At 42.3% G+C, this 19,960-nt stretch overlaps 1 protein-coding gene across 2 annotated transcripts in view; it reads right to left on the bottom strand.

Moving 5' to 3' along the window:
* LOC140185110 (arginyl-tRNA--protein transferase 1-like) overlaps positions 1-19,960 on the bottom strand; it is a 95,505-nt gene that overhangs the window by 26,891 nt on the left and 48,654 nt on the right. Inside the window, exons 2-6 of one of the 2 annotated variants that reach the window (XM_072238388.1) lie at positions 18,046-18,109; positions 11,106-11,168; positions 9,150-9,253; positions 5,547-5,726; positions 4,219-4,544 (exon numbers count right to left, since the gene is read on the bottom strand). In XM_072238388.1, coding sequence (XP_072094489.1) covers positions 4,219-4,544; positions 5,547-5,726; positions 9,150-9,253; positions 11,106-11,168; positions 18,046-18,109 — 737 coding nt within the window. The remainder of the gene's footprint in view (positions 1-4,218; positions 4,545-5,546; positions 5,727-9,149; positions 9,254-11,105; positions 11,169-18,045; positions 18,110-19,960) is intronic. The other variant, XM_072238389.1, reaches the window with a different exon arrangement.

Consider the following 19,960-nt stretch of genomic DNA (forward strand, 5'->3'; position numbering starts at 1 on the left):
TGCTCTGAATACGCAACAGATCAGGCAGCATCTGTAGAGGGGGAAACAGTTGATGTCTTAGATTGATAACACCTTCATCAGAACCACAAAAGTGAGAAAGCTAAGAATAGGGTGGGACAGGGGTGGGGAGAGCAAAGGGACCATCTGTGATAGGGTGGAGACCAAGGTTGTCTTGGTGAATTAATTGCTTCTGATGCCATCAGAAAAGGTTGATGAACCATCGTTGATCCATCTGAGGAAGGTATAATGAGGGGAACAGAGATAAAAAGAAATGCTGAACTAGAATTATTGAGACAGAGCACAAAAGTAGCCCTGAAATAAGAGCCCTGAAATAAATAATGTTACTACAGCACCAGTGACCCTGGCTCAATTCCATTGCTATACGTAAGGAGCTTGCATGTTCTCCTTGGGATTTCCTCTGGCTGCTCTATTTCCTTCCCTCATTCCAAAGCTGTGTGGGTTAGTAGATTAATTGGTCACATGGGTGTAAATAGATGGTGCAGGCTCATTGGCCAGAAGGACCTGTTCAGTGTTATAATGCTTAAAAAAAATAAAAATAAAAAGATGGAATGCTGGAAATTACGATCAAGTCCAGCAACATCTGTGAGGGAAGAGAGAGACTGGGTTAAGGTTATCAGTGAGTGACATGACATAAAGGATTAGCCAGTGCTGATACTAACAGTATAGGCTGGATATCTGAAGTTGTTAAATTGAGTACTGTATTGTGTTCCAAAGGATGCAATATACCTGGAGTTGTTCCTTAAGCTTACTTGGGTCTTTGTTGTACAAGAGTACGTGGGTAAATGGAGAGTAAGGAGTGGGACGCAGAATTAAAATAACACAGACTTCACCCTTATGGACTCAGACTCATCAGATGTGATTAAAGAACTCATTTATCATTTGCTAAAATAGCCCAGTCGGGAGAGTGTTAGACTGAAGATCTGATAGTCCCTGGTTCAATCATGGGTTTTGGCATTGATACTTTTTACTTCAAATCTTGCTGTTTCCACATGGGACTTAAAGGTTTTTTAGGGCGGCATGATAGTGTAGTGGTTACAGCTCCAGACACCCGGGTTCAGTTCTGCCACTGTCTGTAAGGAGTTTGCAGGGTCTCCCCGTGACGGTGTGGGGTTTCCCTGCATGGTCGACTTAATTTTGAAAGGGTACGTCAGTTTAGGGGATATTTGCAGGATGGTTTGAGTGCTTACAAAGCACTCTCGTTACCCAGACATCTTTGCAACGTGGGAGGAAACCAGACCATGCTTACAAAGAACTGTATGATAGAAAAATGCGTGAGGCTCAGCAGTCAAACAAGCCTTCCACATCAGCCACAGCAGACGACGGACCTCGACCTTCGACATCGAGGCGGGCAGACATAGAAGAAGATGAGCTGCCTGCTCTAATGGAAACAGACGACGAGCTGACACCCCAGTGTCCCACCACCCTAACCCCCAGGCTGCGGACAGATACCGATTCGCGGAGAATGCAGCAGGAGCCGGGAGACACACAGCACATCTTTAAGAAAAAAGTCGAAATAAACATGCTAATTAATTAGGTGTCGCCTGACACATAATTGTTGGCCCAGATCTGAGACGATGCAATCAGAAATCGGCACTGATCTGGGCCGACAATTATGTGCCGGGTGGCACCTGATTAATTAGCTTGTTTATTTTGGATTTTTTCTTAAAGATGTGCTGTGTGTCTCCCGGCTACTGCTGCATTCTCCGCGAATCGGCATCGGTCGGCAGCCTGGAGGTTGGGGACCGCTGCACCACCCACACTCCGACGACGCAGTCTAACACACCACCATCAGTGTGTTCTGCGCTTTCCCAATTCCGGTAAGTGATACTACACTGTACATACATTATTTCTACAGGCTGTGTATTTTTATGTGTTATTTGGTATGATTTGGCAGCTTCATAGCTTAAAGGTTACTGGAGAGCGCTTGCGCCATGTTTTTGCTGACGGCGCTTGCGTGAGATTTTTGCTACGGAGAACAGTTCAGGCAATGATTGTGGAAATGTATTTCTACTTTATATAGGCTGTGTATTTATCATATCATTCCTGATTTTACTATATGTTACTGTTATTTTAGGTTTTATGTGTTATTTGGCATGATTTGGTAGGTTATCTTTGGGTCTGCGAACGCTCACAAATTTTTCCCATATAAATAAATGGTAATTGCTTCTTTGCTTTATGACATTTCGGCTATGAACCGTTTCATAGGAACGCTCTACCTTCGGATGGCGGGGAAACCTGTATTGATAAATGAAGGATCAGGTTAAGATCGCATGGCATCTCTGTCCCACTCTGCAATGCCATTCCATCAAGACTGATCTGTAATTCAGTTCTCTTTACTGATCTTTGATGCATCTGATGGCAACACCCTCGAGTGCTGTCAGTGCCAATTTTCTATGTTCTCCCTTTGCGTGAGCTTCCTCCCACATCCCAAAGATTTGCTGGTCGGTTAATTGTAAATTATCCCTAGTGTAGGTTCGTGGCAAAAAGAATCAAATGGGAGTTGACGGACGTGTGTGCGGCAAAATAAGTTGCAGCTGCAGAGGTACAGGGAAACATGGAGCGTAAATGGGACAAATAGGATTGCTTGCATGGGATAGAGCATTGTTCCCGTGGGCCTAATGGACTCCTGGTGCAAGAAATCCTTTGATACCCCCACCATAAAAAAAAAGCAACTTCAGTATCAAAATTTCAATGTCCCTCCTCTCCCCCCCACCTTAAACTAACCAGAACAAAGCATGAATACGCAGCTTATTCCCTTTGCTTTTTACCACGCCCCACCCACGTGATTAACTATCATAATAAATGCCCAACACAGAATACAATGCAGATAGAAAACAGATGCATGACTCCTACAATACTAGTTGGGAAGTCTAGGACTGAGGGACTGTGCCTAAAAATTAGAGCAAAACGTTTCAGAACCACGATTCAAAGCAGTACTTTCAGGAAGTAGTACCAGCGTAGAAGTTACTACAAGTGGACAACACATAGTGACGCAGCCAGTACAGTTGCCGCCCCACACTCAGCAATCCAATTCGGGCCTGGCTGCCATCCTGTCTGTGTGCAGTTTGCATGTTCTGCTTGTGATTGTGTGGGAATCCCCCGGATGCTCTGATTACTTCTCTCATTCCAAAGATGGTTGTTAGGTTAATTGGGTATTGTAAATTGCCCAGAGTGTAGGCGGATGACAGAAAAATTAAGGGTTGTTGATTGAAATGTGACAAAGAATAGATTATAGGGAAAAAAGTGGGAGAATAGAACAGCTAAGATGCTTTGGAGAGCTGGAGAGATTTGACAAGCTGAATAGGGTCTAACTTTGCTGTAAGTAAACATATTATAAGACATAGGAGCAGAATTAAGCCAATCAGCCTCTCGAGTCTGCTCTGCTATTCGATGAGACATGGCAATTAACGCTAGGTCAAATGTTGATGTTAAATCTGTTGAAAATAGATTTTTGTTAAACAGTGTACCAGAAGATTGAGAGGAAGAGACAGGTTTGTGATTAGGACACAGACCAGCAACAATTCTTGAATTAGTTCAAAGGACCACAAAGATTCCTACTGATCTCCTGATAATGCCAATCAGATTAAGATTATTTGTCCGATTGGAGTTAATTGTTTTAAATATTTCAGACAGCAACAGCCTCACTCAGGAGAAACAGAGAATGCCAGACACATTGATTGTGATTTTTTGTTTATGAAAGCAATACTTCTGGTAGTTTTTCTTTTACTTTTGCTTCCCCTTCTCAGTACATGCTTCACATCCAGAACCTTACTGAGCAACACACAAAAGATGAGGAATGCTATGCAGTTAACATTATGGGTTAATGTGTGTGTATATAACTGTGTGTAATCACAATCTGTTTTCGATGATAATTAGGGGACCACATCTCTGCTTGCTCTGGAACAACTACTCATCCCACCCCTCCCTTTTACTTATCATTTTTAATTTGGTTGCAGTAGAACAATTGCAGAGACACAAGGAGCATTTTCCTCCTTTATACTGTGCCACTTTAACATACTGACACACAGCCCTACAGCACAGAAAAAGGCCCTTCAGCCCATCTAGTCCCTGTTGAACTGTTATTCTGCCTGGTCCCTCGAATAACATGAGCTTAAAGTCCTCACTGTGATACTCTTTATCAACAATGAATTAATGGGTTGTTCCTCGATGAATGAGATTTGGCAAACAGATTCTTACCTCCAGCTGATGCTGCGCTGTGGCTGGCGTGCTCTCCTCTAAAAGCTCTTCTAGTGATCTAGTACGGCTGGGTGCAGACGTGGAATGGAGTGGATGTGAGATGGGAGATGGGTGCACTGCACTCATGGAGATTTGTGACAAGGATGGCTGAGGACCTTGTGAAGGAGCTGGTTCCTGACCTGGTACCTTGTGCTCCGTCAATCCCACCAGTTCAGACTCCGCAGGTTCCAGCTCCGCTTGCTGGCCCCTCTCGGGGCTCTTCAGCAGCTCTCTCCGACTCTCCTTGGTCTTGCGGCAGGTGTGGATGTGTGAAGTCGTATCTTCAACTAGGGAAGAGAAATGGCCTTGGTCAAGTAGCTTTATAAACCACATTACAACACAGATCCATGTTATGATTACACGTGGCCCATAAGCCACCCTACACTCGCAGGGCAAGCCATCTGAGCCAGATACTTTCCTCTGTTTTTTGTAGATTTCAAATATTCTCTCCTCCCTTGCAGTGGATTGAGCTGAAGAACAGTTTCTTGGGCACCGACAACACTCACTGAAAGTTTATCCTTCATTTTAAGGTCAAACTTATTAAGCTCTGGATCATCAGCGCAAAACCCAGTCTGACCCACAACACATCAACATTCCCTAATGCAGGTCACCAGATCAATAATCGTGACTTTAAGGACAATAGTCAGAGTCAAATTTATTGTCATGTGCATGAGTACGTGCACAGATGCAATGAAAAACTTACTTGCAGCAGCATCAGGTAGATAACATTAGAGACACAACATTCACAGGAAAAGCATAAATTAAATATAAGTTATACAGGAAAGAACAAAATTAGAGCAAATAAAGAAGTCCATTGTAGAGCAAAGTTCTCATAGTGTTGCTGTACTGAGGTAGTGATTATGAACAACCCTGGCTGATGTACCCTTCAACAATTAGAGGCACAGAGGCCATTTTACTGTGTCACCTGAGATTGGCTAAATCAGAAATCAAACTCTTGTCAGGCTAAATTGACCTGGCCCTCCCCTACCTTCCTAAATGAGCAAAGCTAACTTCTCATTACCCTTTGAATTATTTTTGTACCTGTTCACTAGCTTGCTTTGACTCTGTACTTGGAACCCAGATCCCTTGCTTGTCTGCAGTTTCCAACCTTGTGCCCATTTACAGTATGTTCTGGCCTACCATTCTTGATTAGGTCAATAGTGAACCCCATCTAGCACGGCTTAGCCCATTGAACTGATCAATGACATTCTTCAGCCTTCTGCTCCTTTTAACCATGCCAGCATCAATTCTTGGTTCACTTCATTGTGTGGATGACTGAAAGAACTCACCAGACCACGTCTGGCTGCTGTTCATACTCCGCTGGTCAGACACATGGTTCACCTCTGACCAGTCTTCATCAGACCTCTCAGGGAATGTCCAGGGTGTCTGCCCAGTGGTCAGCTTAACCTGCCCAGGTCCCGGCGATGGTTCCTCTTTATGGCACGTGGTGTCCTCTTCAGGGCTAAGTCCTTCAGAATGAAATAAACCACACTGAAATAACAGACACAAGATCACATTCAAGGGTGACTGGAAGATCCCGACCCCCATCCCACCTGCCGGTCAGTACAGCAAAAATTCCAACAGTGTCAGAAATGAACGACCATTACAAGGGATATCCGCAGTTAAAACTATCAGAGATGGATTTTGCCATTTTGCCAGCATAGAATGGGTGCGAGTAGCCAATCACTCAACAATTTTTACTCCTTTTGAAAAAGACATCAATGATGTTTCCTTTTATCCCCACTTAAACAAATTTAATCCTTTTTAAATAACATCATAAATGTTTGCCCAATGACTTTGAACCAGCTGAATAAACTTTGTGATTAAATTAAGTTTTAGTGGGAAAACTAATAACTATTTAGAGCTGCTGCTGATTGATGCTGGCCTCCTTGATGGATGACTGATCACGCCACTGAGGGAAGGCAATACAGAGCTACATATATAAAGGGTCAATATTGGAACACTACTTTCTTCAGAGGCTAATGAAATTTGGCCTGCCCCCACTTCTCCTTACCTATTTTTATCCATGCTCCATTAAAAGTATACTATGTGCTTGTTACAGTAACTGCTCTGCCCATGACTGCACAAAACTGCACAGAGTTGTGGACATAGCTCAGCACATCATGAAAACCAGCCTCCCCTCTATAGACTCTGTCGATACTTCTCACTCTCTCAGTAAAGCAGCCAGCATAAATAAAGATCCTACACTCCCCAGATATTCTCTCTTGTCCCCTCTCCTATCGGGCAGAAAATACAAAAGCCTGTATGACCAGGCCCAAGAACATCTTCTACCCTGCTGTTATAAGACTACTAAACAGTTCCCTCGTACGATAAGTTGGATTCTTGACTTCACAATCTACCTCGTTATGACCTGGCTCGTTATTGTCTGCCTGTACTGCCATTTCCCTGTAGCCGTTACACTTTATTTTGCATTCTGGTATTGTTTTACCTTATTCTAGCTCAATGCACTGTGTATGAACTATATGAAGAGTATGCAAGACAAGCTTTTCACTATATATTGGTGCATGAGACAAAAGTAAACCAATTCCAATCCCATATGTGGTGAACGTTTTCCACTCACCCTCGGACTAGGAGGGAGTTGTAATTAACTTGGTCACCAGTCCAATCGCCGTGTATTAACTGTTAAAGGAATGTGTGAAGATTTACATATCTATGCTGTTGAATGGGCTTTGAACGCTCTCGGCAAACCTACAAGAGCAGATGTTTGGCTAGGATACGACACCATGATGGTGAACACAATCATCTCACTCTTTGAAATATGTAGCGTTGGCTGGGAGGGTGGGAGAGGTATGGGAGCACATGTGCATCTGGCAAATTGTGCCATGGACTGGGTCAGTTCTTTCAACGGGGGGAGACAAAAAGAGATATTTCAAGAAGATACCTTGCCACTGTTTGAACTTAAAATGTACTCTTGTCCTCTCCACAATCACAGTTAAGTACATCTCAGTGATTTGCTGAGCAGTTTCTGTGAAGCAAAATTCTCATAAGTTTCTATCACCCTCCAAGTGGATTACAATCTTGTTATAGATTGTGTGCCTCAATGTGTGAGAGCTATGCTGGCTGGAGTCAGGGCTTTATGCTTTGACTCTTGGTAGAATCACCCATGCCAAACAGTCAAAGGGTAGAGGGCAGACTAAGAGTGGTCCACCAGTCCTCCAGGTTCGGGGGTTCAGCTCAGGGCTAACAACCCTGACTGGAAAAACAAAATTTTTATGGAAAAAGCAATGAAGAATCTTTCTACATCTGAGTGCGACGGCATTCCTGAGTCTCCACCTGGAACTAGCATGACTGACAGTAGTGAAAACTGAGAGGAAGCTACTGACATGATGAAGGAAGCCACGAACACTGCCAGAGATGGAGGACCTTCATTGCTGCCCTAAATGTCAGCGGCGTAATGGGCCGTAAGAAGAATTTCTGTCACCAAATAACGTGAGTAACAAATACCCTTTACTCTCCTTGTGACTTAGGTCTTGGTCATGTGCTCACAACTCGTTAAACCTCTGAGAGTTGTTAAACTTTCACCCACAATGCAGCAGTGAAAGAGTGATGCACTGTAAGCAATGCCAACTTTTGGATAAAACCAATCTGGCCCACCTGCACGGGTGCGTAAAGGTCCCACGGCATTATTATTAAGAGAGTGCTCAAGTCTTCAGCCACTTCCCGCCAATACTTATCACTCAACCAAAATCACTTAAACCACTGATCTGTCATGATCACATTCGTATTTGTGGGATCTTATTATGTGTAAATTAACCGCTACATTACCCCTATTATTGCAACAACTATATTTCAAAGGTACTTTATTTGCTGGAGAAAGCTTTAGGATCATAAATCATGCAATATGAAGGCAATTTTTTCTTCTCTAAACACATTTAGCATCAAAGAACAAACAAACTGGCAGTTAAAAGGTGATATTTACACATTATGAGTTCCACCGACAGTAAATGACAAAGGACACCTTTACCTATTGATTTGCATTGTTAGCTGAATTTTGTGTGCTTACTTGGGCATCAGCAGAGCTCTCCGCTCCTTTAGGTTTATTGCCAAGGGATGAACTGCTATCACATGAATGAACAACTGTTCCCCTACTCTTCCTGAAGTCGGTACACCTGGCAATGTAACTCTCAGTTCTACCCTGATGACTGCTAGATTGTCCACAATGAGGTTGGAATGGGGCTGGAACCCAGGATCTCCTGACTCAGAACTGAGAGTGACCCTAGTAAGCCAAAGCTGACACAACATGATTTCCTGCAAGTTCATAGCATTATGTCCAAAAAAATATCCTGGATGCCATCTTGAAAGGAAATAAAATCATTTATTTCAGATATGGAATTAACATAGATAGTTTCTTCATGTTCTCTGCCCTTCCTGATAGTAACACACTAAAAGCTGGAGGAATTCAACAGGTCAGGCAGCTCCAACAGAGTGAAGTGAAGAATTGACATTTCAGATCAAGACCCTTCATCAAGACAGAGGGAAATAGCCAACATAAAAGTATGAGGGGAAGAGCTGGTTGCTGTTATAGGCAGATGAGACAGGGCGAGTGGGAATGATGCAAGAAGCTGAGGTTCTGAAATAGGAGGACATCTCGGATGTCCTAGATTGGAAAGTCACGACACAAGAACAGATGGGGTGGACATGGAGAAACTGACAAAAGGGGATTGGTGTTCTTACTTCTTTGAAGGGACTTAACCCAAAGTTTTCACTGTTCATTTCCCTCCACAGGTGCAGTCTGGCCTGCTGAGTTCCTCTAGCACTTCGGTTGCTATTCCAAGATTTCTAACATTTGCAGTCTCTCGTGTCTCCCCTCTGACAGATCATCCATTTTTCTTCAGCTAACATAATGCTGCAGTCACTGCTTTTATACTCACCAGCAGTTTCTTTCATAATAGCATCAACTCGTGTTAAATGTTTCCGCATCTTCTTCAGAACTCGACGCTGTGATCTGGATATCCGGAAGTCCAAGACATGGCACCTAAGACAGCAGTAAAGGGAAAAATCCTTTCAGTGATGGAACACATACTGAGACTTCCTCAGACATTTCTCTGAGAAATGAATCTCGGGGTTTATATGGTGACATATAAGTACCTTAATAATAGATTTACTTTGCACTTTGGGCGTCCAGAAGACAGAGTGACATCTGATTTATAACACAGAAAAAGGCCATTTGCTCCATGCTTGCCTCTTCCAGGCTTCTTCAACTCATCCATAACACATCGTCCTAGTTCTTCCTCCCTCACAATTACATCTATGCTATTAGCTGTGCGCCTTGTGGTAACATTTTCCAAATTCTCATTCTCAGCACTCTCGGACGAAGAGGTTTCTCTTGGATCAGTAGCTTGTTAGGGATCCTGCTATTGTACTCCATGCACAATGGGATTGCCTCTTTCTCAAATTCAATTGTGACTTTAAATAAATTATAAATTTTAAAGTACCCCTAGGCACATTTCACCTTTCCTAATAGTAATAATTGTGTTGGTTGGCTCCCCCCCCGGTTGCTCTGTCAAATCCAGTCTGATAAACCCCTCCATTTTTAAGCAGTTTTCTCCCTTTACCTCTGACCATATAGAAGTCAGAATTGTGGTACATTCTTAAATCGCTTGCACATTTAATTGGACCATCAACATTACTGATAGCCTAATAACTTCCTTACTGTCAACCACACAGCCAATTTTGTATCATCAGCAAATGGCTTTAATGACTAACTCATTAACGTATACAAGAAGCAAGAGATTGCATACTGAGCAACACACACAAAAAGCTGGGTAAACTTAGTAATATCTATGGAGGGGAACAAACATTCAACAGGAAGCTCCAATGTGCAGGAAATGTAGGAGATGTGAGCGAAGGCACTTTCAATGGAGGTGGAGTGGAAACATCATTATGCCTGTCACCTCCCTTTGGTTGCCCCTCTCCTTCCCTTTCTTGCATGGTTCACTGTCCTCCTTCCTAGCTTGTACTCCTTGCTCACCCCTCACAGCTTCTTATTGCGGCTTCCGCCCTCTTCCTTTCTAGTCCCGATGAAGGGACTTGGCTGAAAACGATAACTCCCTATTCCCCTCCAGAAGTGCTGCATGACTTGAAGAGTTCCTCCAGCATTTTGTGTGTGTTGCTCAAGAGTTCCAGAATCTGAGGAATCTCTTGTGTTTATGATTGAGTACTAAGCTCTGTGAGACACTGCTGGTAACAGCCTTTCACTCACTAACCATCAACTTTCCTTCCTGATATGAAGTTCTTGAAGAGCCATGACTACCAGGCTTATGGACCTACTGCTGTGGATTGGGTAGCTCCTTTCCAACGAGCTAAGTGGTCTCCTTTTCATAAATTTTCTATAATTTTGAGATTCCTAAAAATAGTAATTCCTCCTCAAAAGTCAATCCCATAATCCTAGAAATCAATCTAGTGAACCTTCTTTGCACTTTTTGGCAATCCTTCCATAGCTAAGGAAAGCAAACTGTACACAATATGTCTGGTGTGATCTCACCAAAGATGGTCAAATGTAAGGATCCCTTTGACATAAAGACCAATGAACCAAACACAGAGGGGAGTTTACCATCCACTCTACTAATGCTTTATTTACTCTGAAAAGTGCTTGAAGGCAGTTGTTAGGGAGTCAACCTCCTGTGTTAACTCACTCTGTACCTACGTTTAATATTGTCTCTTACCTAGATGAACTTCTGAATAAGCTACTAAATGAAACTCATGCAAAATGACTTTGCTTCAATGTCAAATTACTTTCAATTTAATGAGTTAGTAAATGTACGCACATGAGAAAAGCACTCAACAGTGAAGATCAAAATCATATATCAGATAAGTGCTGTGTTTACCTCATTGTGTAGGTGGGGCAGCAAGTGATGGGCATAGCAGCTTTGTATAGATACTTCCCGCTCCTGGAGCAAACAAAGAATTGGAGTTAATTAACTGGTCATTGACAAGCTAGCAAAATATTCTCAGTTATATTACCTATAAATTACTTCAGTTCCATGACTAGATGGTTGCATTGAAATTTTATTGTAAGTTCATTCTTTTTTACACTCTGTGGCCACTTTATTAGGTACCTTATACCTAATAAAGTGGCCTGAGCGTACGTTCATGGTTTTCTGCTGCGGTAGCCCATCCACTTCAAGGTTCGACATGTTGTGCATTCAGAGATGTGCTTCTGCACACCACTGTTGTAACGTGTGGTTATTTGAATTACTGTCACCTTCCTGTCAGTCTGAACCAGCCTGGTCATTCTCCTCTGACCGCTCTCATTAACAAAGTGTTTTCACCCACAGAACTACAGCTCACTGGATGTTTGATTTTTTTTTGTTTTTCGCACTATTATCTGTAAACTGTGGAGATGGTTGTGAGTGAAAATGTATTTATTTATTTTATTTTATTTAGCGATACAGCATGGAGCAGACCCTTCTGGCCCTTTGATTAACCCTAACCTAGTCACAGGACAATTTACAATGACCAATTAACCTACCCGCTATGTCTTTGGACTGTAGAAGGAAACCAGAGCACCTGGGGAAACCATGGGGAGGACATACAGACCCCTGACAGAATGGTGTCAGAATTCCGAAATGCCCTGAGCTGTAATAGCATCGAGCTAACCACTACGCTATTGTGGCACCCTTAGGAATAATCATAGCACCCTCAAAATCCCATGAAATACTCAAACCATTCCATCTGGCACCAACAATAATTCCAAGTTCAAAGTCACTTAGATCACATTTCTTCCCCATTCCGATGTTTGGTCTAACAACAACTGAACCTCTTGACCATGTCCGCATGCTTTTATGGATTGAGTTGCTGCCACAGGATTGGCTCATTATATATTTGCATTAACGAGCAGGTGTACCTAATTAAGTGGCCACTGAGTATACAGTAAATAGTATTGTTAGTGAGACTACAATTTATGTCCCATTATCTTGAGGAGGTGGTATAGGGTTGAGTTTTTGTCCTGCTTTCAGAAGGCTTATAGAAATTTTAACAAACATCCCTCTTTCTCCATGTTGGATGGCCATCATTTTCCATCAGCAATGGCCAAATCATATGGTGAGAGATCCAAGATTACACCCCAAAGTGATTGCTCCGCTTTTAGTGCCCGATGACAGAAGCACTTGCTTCATTTTCCATCTGAACAAGGTTTGACAGTGTCTGCAATGTGACATCTTGATGTGGCTCAGTCTGCAGTGATCTTTGCAACAGTGGTTAAAAGTGATAGTTCCTCAATGTGATGAACAACTATGTGTTTACTCCCAGCAGTCATGTTGCTCCGAGCGCCTCACCTTCAATTTGGGCATAAACCTCTTGGCCTGCATCTATACAGAGCTGTAAGATTCTAACAACCTCTTCAAGGTTTCCTCAAGTCATTAATTAACAGAATGTTTGTGCTTCTATAGATTGCATTGAGGTAATAACAGGCTAGGACACGGGTTCCCAATCTGGGGTTCACAGACCCCTCGGTTAATGGTAGGGGTCCATGGCATAAAAAAAAAGGTTGGGTACCCCTGGTCTAAGGGGAGCTTCTAATACCTGGAGACCGGATTAACTAACAGGGCTGATTGCAGCAGATTTGAGCTTCTCTAGTCTATTCTCTGTTATTCATATGGGGGTCAATAAGTTCAGTGAGGCTGTGATGTGCAGTCAGCTGGAGAGCGCAGGGGTTTGAAGGGTCAGTGATCAGAGAGGCTGCTCTGGGTTTAGTATGACTGAGCATCTTACTGGGGTAGTTGAGAATCAGAATCAGCTTTATTATCTCTGCCACAAGTTATGAAATGTGTTGTTTTGCAGCAGTGCAAGGCATAAAGTTACTGCAAGTTATTATCAATCAATCAATAAATAAATAAATAAAGTGTGAAAGAGGAATGGCAAGATAGTTTTCATGGATCATTCTGAAATCTAATGGCAGATGTGAAGAAGCTGTTCCGAAAATACTGAGTTTGGGTCGTCAGGCTCCTGCACCTCCTTCCTGATTTAATGAGAAGAGGGCGTGTTCCAGACAGTGAGGGTCTCTTGTGATGGATGCTGCATTCTTAAGGCATCGCCTTTAGAAGACGCCCTCGATGGTGGGAAGGGCTGTGCTTATGATGGAGCTGGCTGAGTCGACTCTTTCAATTCAACCACATTAGGAGATACCTATAGCTCAAATCAACTAAAACTAGCAACTGAGTTTTTACATCAGGCCAAAAACTTCACCGTCAAACTCCTTTCCTAAAGTTATAAATTTCATTTTGTCTGAGTGAATTCTCAAACTTTTCATCTGATGCCAGAAAAGGCTATTGGGCATTACATTGCCACTCTGAGGATTTTAGCAATACAGAACCGTCCTGACACAGCCTTGAGGAGCAGATTAGTGTGGGGTAAATGATGAGAGAATACAGGCAAAGTCCTTCAATCCATCGTCTCATTTTGAGAGCATGGTGAGAATTGCAGTTTAAGAGAAATGCTGAGAAACCTGAAGGAGTATCTGGACAATAATTGCTGGTATGGATATATTGCAGGAATAGTAATAGTGATGACAGCCATGTCTTTGCCATCGAGATCTGACCATAGGAACCTGAATGACGGGAAAACAGTGGACTGAAAAAGAGGAGAGGCCCTGTCACCAACACCAGAGAATCCACACATCTGAGGAAGGAATCTGAATGTGGCTGTCCATGGTTTGTCCAGCAATGAGGAAACTCCTACTGACTACGCCAGAGAGATGCTCTTCAAATTGTATGAGTTCGTGATGGTTTTGGGGAGAGTTTGTAGAATGCATTCACCTCACAGGTAACCTGGTAAAAAAACTCCAGTAAGTTTATATCTGCCATTAAAATAACTAGCCAAGACATTGTAACTGGTGTGGATACAGCTTAGTGATAGGATGAGGCACTGACAAGTATTTCAGACAACTCCAACAAATAATATGTGGATAATTATTGTCCTGACACTCTTTCATGTTTCTCAGCATTTCTCTAAAACATATGCTGTCCACCTCAGTTAGTTATTGATAGCATTGCACCTGTCACTTTGTAGCACAGCTCAACTGTCATACACTTGCTCTGGAAAAGTGTTCCAAACACTGATACAGATGAGGTGTGCTACAGCCGAAGTAACAGGAGCAGAGCTAGTATAATTGTAGCTGTGTCTGCAATGCTCCGTTGTAGGTACGGACTGGCGATAAGTTGAGTGTTCATAAACTGGGGGGAGCAGTTGAATACCATGTATATAAGTAGAGTAGAGTTTGTTGCAAGTACAGTGGGCAATATGTCATCATGCACAGTAAATAGGGGAAAACACTGCAAGTGCGTTACCTGTGCACAATGTCTAAAATTGTTATTGTACATATAAATTCTTGCAAATGTAACCAAAGTCCATAGATTGATATTTTGGATATGACTGCAATTAACTGGAGTCAATTCATGACTGTACCTGAGCTTCCAATGTATGTATATTGATCTGTTTGCATAGCATTGCTCACTGCTTTATGTTTGAATAGGAAGTAGTGTGCTTAGCTGCTCAGGAGTATAACATAAAGGGAATTGGTGCCTCCGTAAGACTGTGACATGCTGCTGTGACCTATTACATTTAATGTGCTTGCTGCTAAGTAGAGTCCAACTTCCACAAATAAAGATAAAGGCTGTTTGCTGGAAGCTATACACTCAGAGGCCACTTTAGGTACCTCCTGTACCTAATAAAGTCCCTAATAAATGAGTGAATGTTCATGGACTTTGCTGCTGTACCACCCATCCACTTCAACACTTCGAGGTTCATTCAGAGATGCTCTTCTGCACACCTCTGTTGTAGTGCATGTCAATTTGAGTTACTGTTGCCTTCCTGGCAGCTTGAACCAGTCTGACCATTTTCCTCTGACCCCTCTCATTAACAAGGCGTTTTTACTCACAGAGCTTCTGCTCACTAGATGATTTTTGTTTCTCGCACCATTCTCTGTGAACTTTAGAGCCTGTTGTGTGTGAAAGTCCCAGGAGATCAGCAGTTTCTGAGATACTCAAACCATCCTGTCTGGCACCATTCTTTGTCAAAGTCACTCAGATCACATTTCTTCCCCATTCTGAACAACAACTGAACCTCTTGACCATGTCTGCATGCTTTTATGCATTAAGTTGCTGCCACGTAATTGGTTGATTAGAAATTTGTATTAATGAGGTGTACAGGTGTACCGAATAAATTGGCCACTGAGGGTACAATAGTGCATCCACATTAAGTCCCATTTTGAAATTCTGAGCAAGATTCTTGGTGATGGAAGTTGAAGAAGGAATAGGTCTGGATTTTGCAGTGAGAAGCAATCTACTTGCTTCCACCACTGATCCTCAAACAGGTTAAAAAATTACTCATTCGCATCCTACAGGGGGAATTTGCTGGAACATGTCAGCCAGAGGTCTGGCTTAGTTTGGTTGTTGTTCAGACCAAGTGTCAGAATGGTGAAGAAGTTCGATGTAAGTTACTTTGACTGTGGAATGATTATTGGTGCCAGACACGGGGTGGTTTGAGTATCTCAGAAACTGCTGATCTCCTAGCATTTTCATCATGTGGTGGGGAACTTGCATCTCTGTAATTCCTCCCCTTGGTGGGGTTAATGAGAATAATATGTCACAATATTGAATGCATCTAAGCATTCCCTTCTTCAGAAATATTGCAATTTCAAATTCATAAATAATTAGTCAAAAACCAGGCTGTGAGACTTCTGAACACACTACTACCACCCAATACACATTACACTGGACAACAACGATTGTGCTTCCTGAATTCTATTGGGTGTATCAAATGGATTTTGGACTGCTGATCATGAAAATCACCATGAAATTTCCCGATCGCACACCACTTTTTTGAAATTGCCTATATTTGTTATTTCAATTCATAATTCAAGTCAATTAAAACATTGCCCACAATGTAAGCTGAAGTTTTCTATCTTGCCCAGAGGTGTCCAGGCATGCTTAGGCAGGGTGGATGCTGCATGGCAGGGCAGGTTTTAGTAAGGCTATTAAAGCATCATGCATTGCGTTTACATGTATTGCATTCTATGCATTGCATTTACATGTATATCGGTTTGCGATCACATTAATGTGCATGCTTCGCGCGCGTAGTATATTGTGCGTACTCATTTAATAAATAAATTGCATTTTCAGGAGTATTTGTGACAGCAAAATGTCTTGCCAATGCTGCAACAGCTGCGGCACTTTCTGTTATATTTGTGGGCGAGCATACGCTTAAATCGCAAAGACGGAGCACGACTCTCTTACTAAGAAACCCTAGGAGCTCTACTTAGGGTGTACAATTAGTGACCGAGATAAAGCCTGGGCTCCTCACATCTGATGCACAATATGCGCAGCCAATCTTAAAGCTTGGCTCAGAGGTACTCAGAAGTCAATGCCGTTCACTGCCCCAGTGATATGGTGGGAGCAGAAGGATCATGAGACAGACTGCCACTTCTGTCTGACCAGTGTGTCTGGTTTCTCTGCTACAAAGAAATCCTATGAGTACCCCAATCTCCCTTCAGCCATGAGATCTGTGTCGCATGATGATAGTCTTCCAGTACCAAAGCCACCAGAGACATGGAGTCTAGAGAAGACAGGCAAAGATGCCATGATGCACGAGTCAGGAATGGAAAACAACACTGTTACTGATACAGATTTTATCCTTTACGTCGAGTGAGCCTCATCTGATAACTCAATCTGAATTCAATGACCCGGTCAGAGACTTGGGTTTGTCAAAGGCAAAGACAAAATTACTGGGTTCAAGACCGCAAGGATGGAATCTGCTGTCACCAGGCACAAAAATTTCTGTGAAGGATTTCGATATTTGAGACAGGTATTTCTCAGAATAACTGATGCAAAGAATAAGGAAGGCATTTTATTGGTCCACAAATCAAACAGGTCATCAATAACAGGCAATTTGAAGAACCTGTGCAGCTGGTTGACAATGCTTCAAGCATACAAAACCATGAAGTGCAACATGTCACTAAAGAATCATTTCCTGCATTCCCATTTAGACTTCCTCCCTGCAAATCTTGGCCTTGTCAGTGACAAGCATGGTGAAAGGTTTCACCAGGACATTGCAGTTATGGAGAAACAGCATCGGGGCAACTGGAGTCCATCAATGCAGGCTGATTATTGTTGGACATTTAAGCAAGAAGCCTCAGACACTGAGTACAAATGAACATTTTTAGCTTAGTTGAACTTTTGCAATTAAACACATTATATTCAATAACAGTTAATTTCTTGTTTCTCCAAATTCTTACTTGATATAAGTAGTCTGCAATTATATTTGTGTTCAGCTTAAAGCAGTCTATCGTAAACAAAAAAAATTCTGAGGAAGCAACACTTCCAAAAAAATTTGCTGTCCAGTGTTATTGATGCCAGTGTTGTATATTTAACTATATGTCGTACATGCACTTTATGGCAACTTGCCCATCTGCAGAATAGTTTTTATTATCTTTTAATATTATTGTGAGACTATTATTTTATGCGCTTTCTATACTGTATTTTGCACCTTGGTTTCTGAGGAACGTTGTTTCATTTAGCTCTACACTTGTGTAAGTTTGAATGACAATCAACTTAAACTTGAAGTTGAACTTGAACTTACAGCCTCTCCACTAATTGTAGCTTCCAACCAGGACCAGCTAACTCAGCACAGAGCTGAAATTAAACTCCAGATCTCTGTATGTTAACAAAGCAGTAGCTGAATTCACAGACAGTTATTTACTCTCCCTCAGGTTCTCCAGAGATATTTTACTGCAAGTGCTCAGGGTTTCTACTCAATGTTACCAGCACTCACCTGACCCAGCCTTTGTTCAGCAGCAGCTGGTAATCGTGGACTGACAGCTTGTGAGCCATGAGACCTGCAGGACAAAGAATGGAAACTTAGTAAAAGGCATTCCTCCCACTGCAGGCCAGCCTGGGATGTGTTCACTAGACAGAACAGTGAACCCATGTACACTGCCATCACTCAAGACCACTGCAATACATACATACACTGTAGATCAATGGGTGGGTCACTCTTTACTATGATGAAGATTATGGGTTCAACTCCTACCAGGGGAAAGCCCAGAATCAAGGCTACATTTTTAATACAATTCCAAGGAATTGTTATATTGTTAACACGAATGTCTGTGTGTGATTTTAAAATGAGGCCCTACCTGGCCTCACGGGTGAAGGTCAAATAGCCTTTTGAAAAAAGAAGGATTCTCTGTTTTGCCTTGTACTGGGTAATTATTTTGCCTTATACTGTATTCATTCAAGGGCTAAGCCAGCATTTAATTGCCCGTCCAACAATTGCCCTTGAGAAGGTAGAACGAGCTTCCTTCTTGAACCTCTGCAGAGCTTCAGGTGTGGATATACCAACAATGCTGTTAGGGAGGGAATTCCAGAATTGTGACCCAGCAACAGTGAAGGGACAGTGATATATTTCCAAGCCGGGCTGGTGTTTGGCTTGGAGGGCAACTTCCAGGTGGTAGTGTTCCCTATACTTTTGTTGCCCTTGTTTTTCTGTCAGGTAGAGATTGTGGGCTTGGAAGGTGTACCTTGTGGATGGTATAACTGCTGCTACTGTGCATTGGTGGTGGAGTGAGTATGGATAGAGTGGCTAGCAAATGGGCTGCAGTGTCCTGTGTCAAACTTTTTGCAGCCTCAATCAGGCAAGTGGAGCTTATTCCATCACACTTCCAACTTGATCCATGTGGATGGTGCACAGGCTTTGGGGAGCTAGGAGACAAGATACTTGCCACAGGATTTCCAGCCTCTGCCCTGCCTTTGTTGTCACATTCTGTATATAGCTACTCCAGTTCAGTTTCTGGTCCGTGATAACCACACTCAACTGAAAATTACTTCCTTTAAGAACTTGCTCTGTGCAAAAACAATATACTTTCCACCTTATAGCAGGGATTGCACATCTAACAGACTTAGAGGTGAAAAATAACTTTGGCAGATTCCTGAGGATGTGTTCTTCCTCGCTTACCATAAGCTGCAGTGAGCTTTAATGATAAGAGATAGCAATCAAAAAACTGCAGCAGTTGGTAAACAGAAAACACTGTAAATACTTTAACAAGTTGGGCAACTTCTCTGGAAAGAGAAACAGAGTTAATACTTCAGGCTGTGGGGCCTTTATGAAAACTCTTCATCAGTTAACCAGTTCTGATGCGGGCTCTTCAACCTGAAACATTAAGTCTCTTTCACTCTGTTGAGAGTTTCAGCATTTTCTGTTTTAACTTGATGCACAAAACTTGTTCTGAGATAATGTCCTGGGACGAGACAGAAACAATTATTCAATGAGCTGTCACAAAGTTCTCTTGTCCTTTGAGTAGTGGTAGAACTTATACCTTGAAAAACAAATCAAGATACAGATTAGTTTATTGTCACATATGCCAGGGTGCAATGAAATTCCTTGCTTGCATAAGGCTCATGGTGTATATGGTAATAATAAATACAACAATAAATAAAACAACATGTCAAAACAACTAGGATGCTGCAAAGATTGTGGTGCAACCTAAGGTAGTGGAAAATAAATTTAAATTAACAATAGTGCAATAACTGAGGGAGGTAGAATTTAGAGACTGAGAACATGGCTGTACCACTGAGAAGGAGAAGTAAAGGAGATGATTGGGTCAGGCAGAACTTCAAATACTGCAAGTCTACCTCATCGGCAAGCTGCTCATTGGTGGAGGAGCAGGACTTGGTGCAAACCATGTTGCAGC

Source organism: Mobula birostris, chromosome 20 (genome assembly GCF_030028105.1).
Source record: "Mobula birostris isolate sMobBir1 chromosome 20, sMobBir1.hap1, whole genome shotgun sequence".
Classification (NCBI taxonomy): Eukaryota; Metazoa; Chordata; class Chondrichthyes; order Myliobatiformes; family Myliobatidae; genus Mobula; species Mobula birostris.